Source organism: Galeopterus variegatus, unplaced genomic scaffold (genome assembly GCF_000696425.1).
Source record: "Galeopterus variegatus unplaced genomic scaffold, G_variegatus-3.0.2 Scaffold185, whole genome shotgun sequence".
Lineage (NCBI taxonomy): Eukaryota > Metazoa > Chordata > Mammalia > Dermoptera > Cynocephalidae > Galeopterus > Galeopterus variegatus.
This window is the reverse complement of record NW_007726296.1, coordinates 554,674-565,812: the sequence shown is the minus strand read 5'-3', so window position 1 is coordinate 565,812 and position 11,139 is coordinate 554,674. Positions and strand designations below refer to the sequence as shown.

Sequence of the window (11,139 nt, the reverse complement as noted above, 5' to 3'; positions counted from 1 at the left end):
CTTTCAGTGTATGTTTTAGCTCCTCTAGTAGATCATAATCCCTGAGGTCAGATAGTATCTTATACATCTCTATGTACCCTGCATAGTTTGGCCAGGGCTCTGTGCCTTGTTTGAGAGTGGTGTTCATTAGCTTGAAAAGAACTCAGGTGACTTTTTGCCTATACTGTGTCCTTTAAAACACTTACCATAGCACAACAATGTAATTAGGGTAAAGTAGTCCAGCCCACACAATTAGAGATGTATATTATACCAATAGCAGAAAATCTGACAACATGAGAGGTACAGTTCTGCTTCAGCATCATGTAATTGGCTGGATGAGTCGCTTAAAACCAAATGGTCACGTTATCTTAAAATGTCATTCTGAGATGGCATTGCTCACTCAGGTAGTGTATTGATAAGGCAACTGAAAACCTTAGGCTTTTAAAAGAGTTTTTGGTGTGGTATATGTTTCCCATGGCCTGTTTACAGCTTTCCTGTTGGGTTCCCAGCTGGCTGTGTCTTTGCCCATGTTCCAGGGGTGGAGGCGTCAAGTCGTGGACCGCCAGGGCAATGAGCTGCCCACGATGAATGTGACTGTTCCTGTCAGTTCCATGCTTGGTTTTCTTCTTTGATGTTAAGTATCTGAAAATGGATTTTTATGTCCTAGATGAAGAAGTAGAAGATATGTACCTCGTGGATTTCACACAGAAGATCATAGACAAGCGCAAAGAAATGGAGTCATCTGGTGCCAACAGAGATTCTCGAAAGGCAGGAGAAAGGAATGATGAAGAAGAAAGTCTTCTTGAAGGAGATATACCTCCTCCCCAAGACCCCAGCGAAGAATGGTTCGTGGTATTGTGGTTTAGATCAGAGTAACAGCCTCAGACATGCACTGACTTTTTGAGAGTGATTTTGTTTGGTTGTTGTCAAACCAATTCTTCTTCTTCCTGGGTATTCTGTCTTTTGAGACTCCTCTGTAAGAGAGATTGGATTAGGCTGTTATAGATGTAAAAACAGTAGCTCTAATGAAGAAATCATAATTACAAACAATGACTGAGCTTCTGCTGTTTGCCATGCACTGTGCCGGGCCCGGAGGTGCTGTCCTGGCTCACCAATGTGAGGGGTCATTTAGGGCAAGCATGTTCCTTTGTTAGCTGTGCTGCTGCCTTACCCATGTTCTTGTCCGACATCGTGGAGAGTCATCTTCAAGGAAGTGGTGAGCTCTGTTTCCAGCAAAAAGAAGCTGGCAGAGTTGGAACAGTAAGCCTTACTCTGGCTGTGATGTTTTCTGGCTGTGCAGTATGGACATTGCAGGCACTGGACTGCTCCAACTCCACCTTTACTGTGTGACCTTGGTCAAGTACATCCTCTCTGAGGCTCAGTTTCCTAATCTGTCAGATAGAGATTATAATGCCTTATTCCTGTGATTGTTTGCTCTTAAAGTCCCTTCAGGAAGTTAAGAGTATCCTGGGCTACCCACGAAACTGCTGTCTGTGGGGTATAAGCCGGCATTTTGCAAACTTTTATAATTAAAATTTTTCTGAGTTTTAGCTATATGTAGATGAACAATGGAGGAATCAAACTAGTTTTTTCCTTATAAAGAGACCAATGTGTCAATAAGTAAAGAGATCAGAATGAAAATTCTGTTGTAATGATTTTCTCTATCTAAGACATTGTTACTAAGAAACTTGTTCAGCAGTGCTTGAAATTGCTTAGAGATCTACTGATGCTCTGACAATTTCCTGGGAATGACACTGCCTTCACACCCTCCTGCCTGGGGAGCCCACCCACCCTCCCTTCAAGGCTCAAATGTCCTCATCATGGGGGGTATTTTTTAGGAACTGATCAGGACTGTTTGCAGCATTTCTTCACTTTTTGTCAGCCTTGGGCCCTGTGGGCAGTCATTTATGAGCAAAAGAGAGCAGACCCAGTTACTGGGGCTGACAGAGAACCCACCTCTTCATACGGATGAGGGTGTCCACATTGGTCCAGAAATAACATTCTCATTGGGATACAACTAGTGTCTTACCTACCTTCTAAAAAACTTATGTCTGAAATAGTTGGATGTCGTTTGGGGTAGGTATCTGGCTTCTTGCTGTAAGGAACCAAAAGAGAAGAGTCTGCAGTCTCTTCCATCGGTGCCTTTCTTCATCACTCTGATCTAAGTGACTACTCCCCATCTGAGCTTGGGTAGCCCTCAAAATACTTCCTGCTCTTTGGGTCTTACCCTTTTTTTTATTATTGACACATACCAGACCTCATTACCAGAAAGAAATCTGAGGCAGACGTTTGGTAGTCCTTATGTCCTGCCTAATGTGGTTAGTAAGCATTTTGTGGGCCTGCCTTTTGAAGGTGGCATGATGGCTAGCTCTCCTTGGGTTGCCCCCCAGTTGCTTGAGAAGACTGTTGCTGGAGGGGCTCCATGAGTGGGTGCCGATTAGATGGAGCAGTTGCTGCCTGCTGTCTTGCCACTTCTGTTTTGGCGGAATCTGTGTGTTTTGGAGGCCTCTCCAGAAACAGAATCATCTATGATTACTTTTCATAGCAGAAATCTCATCTCCTTTGAAAGGTCTAATGTCTTTTAAAAATCTTTTGCTTATTAATGCCTGTATGATTACAGGCGATTTGCCAGTGATTTGAAGAGTTTGGAGGGCAATTGAAGGTGTCACATGCCACCATATGGTGAAAGAAGACACACTGCAAGCAGTTCTGACACTTTTTTCGTTTTAAATTAAGCTCCAGAATTGTAACCACTTGTAAAATCCTTTCGGTAGTAAAATTCCAGGTGGTGGAAAAATCTTTCCACAAAAATACTGTAAATAATTACACAGACCATCTGGCTAAATCATTTTCTTCCCCCATTCATTAAAAAAAAAAAAAAGTGGGGGGAGAAAAACTACTTTCTGCAGTTGAAGGTTTTATTTCTTGTGATAATCAGCTTTAGGGCTGTAGTAATGGATTCCCAAATGTTCCATTTTTAAATCACAGGCTAACAGTTAAAATTAGCGTTGCTTGAGAGGAACAAAGTTGCTAGCAAAACAGAGCTCCGTGCATGCTGGTTCTGACCTTGAACTGGTCCACTAGCTGATGCTTATTGGCCCCTCACCACAGTTAAAGCTCCTGCTAAGGCTGTAGGAGATTCCCTGCCCATAATTTAAAAATCTGTTGCATCATAATGAAGTCAGAATACTTCATTTTGCCTTTCTATCTGCTTTCTGTCATCCCTGTCTCTCCCTACTGTCTAGTTTGGGCGAAAATGAGGAAGGAAGTGTGTTGTTGGGCTTCCTCCTAGTTAGTTACATTAAGACACTTCTAGGGGCCAGCCCGGTGGCGCACTGCTACAGTGCACCGCTTGGGAGTGTGGTGGCGCTCCCGCCGAGGGTTCGGATCCCACGTACAGACTGGCCGCTCACTGGCTGAGCAAGGTGTGGGCGCAACACCGAGGGTTGCGATCCTGTTGCCGGTCCCGGTCCAGTACGGGCGCCACACTGAGGGTTGCGATCCGTTGCCGGTCACGAAAAAAGACAAAAAGGAAAAAAAAAAAGACACTTCTAATTCATTGAGAAGAATTATAACAATTAGAAGAAATGAGGGAAGGAATAGAAAGTCAGACTTGAGAAGACTATGAGGAAAAGAGCAAGTTGAGAATGTTGGGAAAAAAGCAAAGTTATTAAGATGCTGATAGAATATTTGGAATTGTTTAAACTAGATTAAAGTAGATTCTTAGATGTTACAGCACAATTCTGTGACTTATCTTTGAAATCAGAGACATAAATGATCAATTATTTTCTACAGATTCTAGATATAAGATTTTTAAAAGGGCACAATGAGCTTATCACGTGTCAACTTTAGAAAGAATGTTCCTATCAGTGGCAGCGGTCTTTCAGGTTGAAGGTTCCTGGTGCTGAGGCCGACGCTGCTTCTTCACTCTGCGTCAGCTCCCTGACTTAGGGACCTGCACGTCGTGCATAAAGGCTTCTTCACATCTTCTCACTTTCATTTCAGGGTGGATTATGTGGACTCCTTAGGGCGATCCCGGCGCTGTATGAGAAAGGATTTGCCACATCTGCTGGAGATGGATAAAAATCTTCAGGGGAGACTGTAAGTGTGTGATATGCAGAGTTTTGCCCCATTCTGAAACACAGCCACAGGGATTGTTTTGTGGGAGAGGCTGTTTTATAATTAATTATCTTTGTCATTCTAGTAAGGAGATCTTTTTGATGTATAAAAATATTTATTGAAGTACTTTTTAGTAGTTAGCATGTACACACACACATAATCTATGCTCAGAGAACAACTGAATGTTTGGTCATTCATATTGTGAGTAGAGCTATATTTATTTAGAAGGATGTCTCATTATGGAGCAACAAATATGGAATGAAGCCCAAACCAACAAATCAGACTTTGTGGTGAGAGAGGTTTCAGAATATATGCTTGGTTATCCCACAGGCAAGTGGGGCCAAGGAGGCAGTTAGCTTGTTCACTTTTTCTTTATGCACCTTTGCCTTTTTGAAGTAAGGGCTTTATAACTAGATTTTTTTTTTTTTTTTTTAATGCAGGCTCTAAGACAGACTTAAGAGATAACTTGGTAAAACCTCCCAGGGAATAAAATTTCTCTTACCATGGGCAGCTGATATGTGAAAAGTGCTGGGAGAAGCTCCACCTAGACCATGTCCTCCAGGTTCAGGCATCTCACGGCCAGCCTGAGCTGGGCACAGGGGAGAGCAGAAACCTCGAGCCTCTTGGGGTCTAGCCATCCGTGAGGACGGGAGGCACTGCTGGGGCTGCAGTGTCAGGCAGCTTCCATGTCCCTGGACAAGTGATCATCCAGGAAGGCCCGGAGTTCTTCCTCCCTGCCCGGGCCACCTCCCACCTGTTCAGCCCAGGACCAAGGTGGGAAGGAAAGTTATTGGTCTCAAGTGCAGAGGCAGGATTCCGTTATGCTAATGTAACAAGTCTGGTGCTTGAGTAAGAAAGAAGAAAATTATTCTATTGATTTTCCAGTGGGTCAGAAACCTCTGTGGGGAGCTCTGTTTATCGAATAGTGTTGCTTCTTCATGATCCAACTGACTGAACTTAAGCATTGATATCTCATAGTCCTTATCTAATGATAGGTTTTGCTCTATTTTCCTACTAGTTTCATTAGTCCTGCTAATGAAAAAACTCTGTTATCTGAAGACATGAGAAAAGAACTTCAGCGCCAGCAATGGGAGGAAGAAGAGAGGGAGGCTCTGGAAAGGCCGATGGGGCCCGTGCATTATGAAGATATCCGGGAAAATGGTATAATTATTTTCTTGCAGCTTTTTAAATCATTTTTGTAATCTTGAACTCATGGCAGGCATAAAGGGAAGTATTCATAAAGCAATGGCTCTTACATAGAAGTAAAAGATTCTGCTTTGGAAATTGAAAATATCCCCTTTGTTCACTTCATAGCCTAAAAAGTACTTATGTTGGGAATAGCTTCCTGAGGGTCTGTCATCCCGAGCATTCACTCCCCAAGAGAACTGGAGATAGCCCGTGGTTGAAAACTAATGAGTCTTTGCAACACTTATCACTTGGCAGACAAGATGAAAACTAGTTGTAACATTTTTTTTTTTTTGCTTAGCTGCTTGCTTTCTGGTTTTTTGTTTTATGTTTTTGTTTTAACTTGTGCGAAATATCACTGTGTTTGTTTTTTGCTTTGGTAGGATATTTGGCTTGAGCGTAGTTTACTGATCAGGAAAATCTAATCTTTTGGATAATTTTGACTTATTTCAGAGGCCCGGCAACTTGGTGTTGGTTATTTTGCCTTTGCCAGAGACAAAGAGTTGAGAAACAAACAAATGAAAACTTTAGAGATGCTGCGTGAACAGGTACAGATTCATTTCAAAGCTGGTGCTAAGGAGTTGAGCAGTTGGTTTCATGTTGCATCACACTGCAGAAGAATCTAGTAAATTGATTAGATATCAAAATTGATATTTAAAACAATGTTGTAGGTTGCATGAAGATAACTGCCATACTGTTTAGTGCTTCAGTCTTTAAAATTATAACTGCTCAGAAGGAGCCTGTGTAACTTTGATATTTTAAATCTGGTTTCAAATATGGTATTTTTGAGATGGCCTGGGTAAGATATCAGAAGGCTCGTGTAAGAGTGCTTCATTCTGAAGGTCTGAACGATAGCTTCTTAGAGGTGGCATGAAAATTCGTCACTTTAGTCTATTTTTAGAAGAAAATTATTTCATCCTTTTGAACAGAAATATTGTGTGTTTGGCTTCAAGCAAGTAATTTTCTAATTTTCTTTCTGTTCAGACAACGGATCAGAGAACAAAACGAGAAAACATAAAGGAAAAGCGAAAGGCCATGTTAGAAGCAAGGCTTGCCAAACTTCGACAAAAAAAGATGAAAAAACCAAAAGAAGATGGAGCAGAAGAAGAAAATAGAGGTATATCATGGCTCATATTTCTGAACTTCAAAAGGGAAAATTTTAGTTCATTGAAATCTCACTAATAGGACTAGCAGTATGGAAATTAGCCATTTAGTTTTATGTCTAAGCAAGCGGTGTACCTTTGAGGTACTGCCAGGAGCAGTTTTTATAACCAAAGTGATGTGGAACGACACTCCAGTATTTTTAGGCTATAGACAAGGACATTAGTGAACAGTACATTGGGTTGCTTCTCAGAAGAGCACAGTTTAGTTACTGAGATTTGGAGAAAAGATATTTTAAGATAAAGTTTAGTTGTGCACATGTACATTAAGTCTAAAAGTTTTTTGTTATGGCTGTAATTTTTATTGGTTATTATGTATTCGTTTTTTTAAAAAAAACATATTCACAAAGTCAGGAAGTAAAGAATTTAGGTGTATGTCTATAGACAGCTTACCAAAGCTTATCAAAGAACTTTGCTCCAGAAGTTGATGATTTGGAACTTGGATCACATTTTCCCATGGAAACTGTTAACTGCTGTGGTCAGACTAACTAACTGTATGAGTTATGGTAATGTAAGCTAACTGCCATGACAAGGAGACCCCTACGTAGAATGGCGTACACAAGATAGAAGTCTTGTTTAAACAGACAAATGAAAGATAGAGACATACTATTTTCACACTTCAGAGGTGGGTGGGTGGGGTATCCAGGGCAGGTTAGTAGCCCTGCCCCAGATTGTCACCCAGTTTCTGCCATTCCCTAGAGTGTTGCTCTCATCTGCACAGTGGAAACTTGCTTCCCAGTGCTGCTTCATGATCCAGCCCAGGGGAGGGGGGAGCGACTTCCTTTTTACATGACCTACATGTTTTCATCCCAGTGGCCAGAGCTCAGTCCCATGGGCCACTCCTAGCTGCAGGGCAAGCCAGGAAATGGACTCTCCAGTGAAGTGACCATGTACCCAACTGACACTTGGGGTGTTCGATTACCAAGAGGAACAAGGAGAGTGTGGGTGTTAAGGGACATTTAGAAGCCTCTGTGGCTGTCACAAAAAGCCATATGCTAAGCCATGGGCCATGTTCTATCCTCTGAATAAAACTTCAATTTAGGTTTGAAAAGAGATTAGAAACTTTTAGGAATTTGAAAACCATTTGTTTAGTTTCATGTTAAATGCCTTCTGTATAGCATTTTAAGCTCTGCATATTGTTCTTCTGTTTTTGTTCTGTATCTTGAACATGTGTCATTTCCACATGATGTGAAATGTTGCCACAGCATTTTAACAAAGTCCATTTTCTTTTAAATTTTTAAAACATGACCAAAATTGAACAGCCTACACCAGGCTCCAACTCTTCATGACCTTGACTCTTCTTGCTTTGTCTGAGATTACTTTAGTTGAGGAATTTGGGGATTACTGGTCCTCGTTTGGGGAAACAGTGACATATGGGGAGCACAGAGACTTTGAAATCCATCCAGCCTGGGTTTTGAACGCTGGTTCTTTTTTTTTTTGTCTTTTTTTGTCTTTTCATGACCGGCAACGGATCGCAACCCTCAGTGTTGCGCCCGTACCGGACCAGGACCGGCTACGGGATCGCAACCCTGGGTGTTGCCCCCGCTCCTCACTCAGCCAGTGAGCGGCCGGTCTGTATGTGGGATCCGAACCCTCGGCGGGAGCTCCACTGCGCTTCCCAAGCGGCGCACTGTAGCAGTGCGCCACCAGGCCGGCCCCTGAACGCTGGTTCTTATCACTTGCTGCCAGTGTGGAGTTTCTGAGCTTAATTTTCTTCATCTATGAAATGGGGATAAAATGGAAGCACTGAATTTATTACGGCTGTTGCAAGAAGTAAATGACCTATTGCATACAAAATACTTAAATAACCTGCTGACTGGGACGTGGTATGTGCTCCATAACTTCTGGTTATTACTTTTACTTTTAGGGTTAGCATGTTCTATTTTTTTTTTTTTTTTAATGGCTTTAAGCTTTATTATAATGATGTCTTATTCCCTTACAAAAAATAGATGAAGATGTTATTGAGCCTTTGTCACTGGAACCAGAGGCTGTGCTTACTCCACATACTGTGGCTCAGACTAGCAAAGTAGAGGTCATTGTCCAAGAGAGGAAGGACACCAAGCCTGGAGTGCCACATGTGCGGGAGTGGGACCGAGGAAAAGGTAAGGGAAGTGGACTCCATACCTTACAACCTTCCAGCAGATGGGCCTTGCAAAGGGTCATTTTTGGTTCTCTTGACCAAAGTGTGATTCTGGTGAGTCTTAGTGGTTCTTTGAAGCTTAAGAAATTCTCCAGATCCTTGGGCTTGTTTTTTCTCCATACCTAGACCCTCACTGTTCATAAACAGGAGAACTAGAAAATATGATTACAAAAGACCAGAGTCTACAAAGGCATCATGTCAAAAGGATGATTTTTGTTGTAGTTGTTGTTGTTGTTGTTATTTATTTATTTATTGGCTATGAATATTTGTGAGATACAAAGCTGATTGTCACCCCTCGTGCCCATGATATGAGGGCCAGATTCATACTGGCAGCATATCCATTACCACAAATTGCATTTATACCCCGTGTCCCCCACCCCAACCTCCCTCTCCCTCCCCTTTTCCTGCAATTCCATTTTTTTAAAAAAATTTTATTTATTGAATCAAAATCGATGAATACATATATTGGGGATTGAACATTGAGATATGTTGATCAAATCAATATTACTAGCATATGTTACAAATCGTAATTATTCTTTATGTCCCTTGTCCAATCTCTCCCCTTCCTCCTCCCCCCTCTACTTACCCTAGATTTCTTCTCTCCTTCTGAAAGAATAATGGTTACTCTATTAATTTGTTGCCTAAATGAGCTGTCCAGTGCTGAGAGGTGTGTTCAGGTCCCCCAATATTATCGTAGAGCAGATGCTTCTTCTGTCACTCTGGAATGGGCTTTGTGGAGAGAGACATCCTATTCTTTTCTTTGGTCTCTGCTGGTGACTCCCCGTGTGTCAATGCACTCCAGTGGCTGGTGGACCATCTGTGTGGAAGTTGTGGCATCTAGCCACTTTAGCAGCAGCTGTGGTTATTGTGGTGGCTGTGGTGGGCTACCCACATGGAGGTGATGTTTTTGGCATGCTCCTTGGTGCTGGCAGTGTGCTTAGTTGTGGGGGGTGTCCAGTCCCCAGCTCCATACCTCTGGACCCTGGGTGGGCCCCGAGGCACTGGCACAGTGTGCCTGGTTGTGGGAGGGGGATCTGGTCCCTTTCTCCATGCCTTGGGTCACCAGGTGGGCCCCGAGGTGCTGGCTTGGTGTGCATGGTTGTGGGAGGGGGGTCCGGTCCCCTTCACCATGCCCAGGGTCTCCAGGCGGGCCCTGAGGTGCTGGCATGGTGAGCCTGGTTGTGGGAGGGGGGGTCCAGTCCCCTTCTCCGTGCCCCAGGTCCCCAGGCAGGCCCCCAGGTGCTGGCATGGTGTGCCTGATTTTGGAAGGGGTGTTTGGTCCCCTTTTCCATGCCTTGGGTCACCAGGCAGGCCCTGACGCACTGCTGTGGTGTTCCTGGTTGTGGGAGGGCCGTCTGGTCCCTTTCTTCATGCCCTGGATCCCCAGGAGGACCCCAAGGCACTGGCACGGCATGCTTGATTGTTGGAGGGGGGTCCGGTCCCCTGGGTGGGTCCCGAGGTGCTGGTGTGATGTGCCTGGTTGTGGGGGAGGTGGGGCCCAGTCTCCTACTCCATGCCTCCCTGGGCAGGCCCCGAGGTGCTGGTGTGGTTTGCCTGAATGCGGGAGTGGGGTCCAGTCCTCGGCTCCAAGCCTCCAGTTCCTAGGTAGGCCCCAAGGTGCTGGTGGTGTGCCTGGTCCAGAACTAGTTTTCTGTCCTGTGCTTACTTCTAACATGGGGGAACTTCCTGTCAAAACCAGTACTTGAGCTCTGTGGTTAAGTTGCTGCTTTGCTGCTGTTTCCCTAGGGAAGGCTTTTTGTGCAGCTCATGGTTTAAAGGTTGATCTTATAGGTACTTTTGGCTCTCCAGAGACCTGGTGGATCTGGGTTGTGTAGAAACTCTGATCTGGGCTTGAGTTTTTTCATTAAACTGCATCCCATGCAATTCTGCATTCCTGACCAGTCTCCTCTGAGTGGTCTTGTGCTGATTGGGGGGCAGGTCAGCTGTCCTTGCTGTGCCCCAGTGTTCTCCTGATGAGACTGTCTCCCCACCACTAGTGCTCCAAACACTTCCCATGGTACAGGCCCTGCACTGGTCCCTTGTGATAACTCACTGACCTCTGTATGGCTCCCTTTTTTCATTTGTTCTGGCTCCTCACTCCTGGGCGGTTCCATGGGAACCCTATTAGTGGTTTTGCTGTCGTGGGGTCTGCCAAGGCCTTCTTCTCCCCTGCCACCTCCAAGTAACTCCATCTGAAGGGCACAGCTGCAGCTTCTGCTGGCTCCTGCTGCATGCGCTCAGCAGCTCCAGCCTTAAAGCAGCCACAGCCCGAAATGCTCAGAGCAGTTTTTGCTTTCTCTAATCGTGGTTTCTCCCACCTTCGTGAGCTCCAGTGGCCCCAGCTTGGCTGATGTTACATTTTTGTAGTTGTAAATTGGTTGATTTGTGGGAGAGAGTGACGCTGGGAACTGTGTATTCCGCCATCTTAACTGGAAATTGATCTTTTTTTTTTAAAGCACTTGGGGGAAGTTTTAAATCATGTGGTTTTACAGCTTTGGAATGCCTTTTCTCAGGAACCACTTTTTTTTTTTTTTCCTTTTTGTCTTTTTTCGTGTC

At 44.0% G+C, this 11,139-nt stretch overlaps 1 protein-coding gene across 1 annotated transcript in view; it reads left to right on the top strand.

Moving 5' to 3' along the window:
• CCDC174 (coiled-coil domain containing 174) overlaps positions 1 to 11,139 on the top strand; it is a 24,376-nt gene that overhangs the window by 10,445 nt on the left and 2,792 nt on the right. The window contains exons 5-10 of the mRNA XM_008564377.1: positions 647 to 824; positions 3,985 to 4,080; positions 5,117 to 5,259; positions 5,737 to 5,831; positions 6,268 to 6,400; positions 8,393 to 8,545. Of these exons, the coding sequence (XP_008562599.1) occupies positions 647 to 824; positions 3,985 to 4,080; positions 5,117 to 5,259; positions 5,737 to 5,831; positions 6,268 to 6,400; positions 8,393 to 8,545 (798 nt within the window). The remainder of the gene's footprint in view (positions 1 to 646; positions 825 to 3,984; positions 4,081 to 5,116; positions 5,260 to 5,736; positions 5,832 to 6,267; positions 6,401 to 8,392; positions 8,546 to 11,139) is intronic.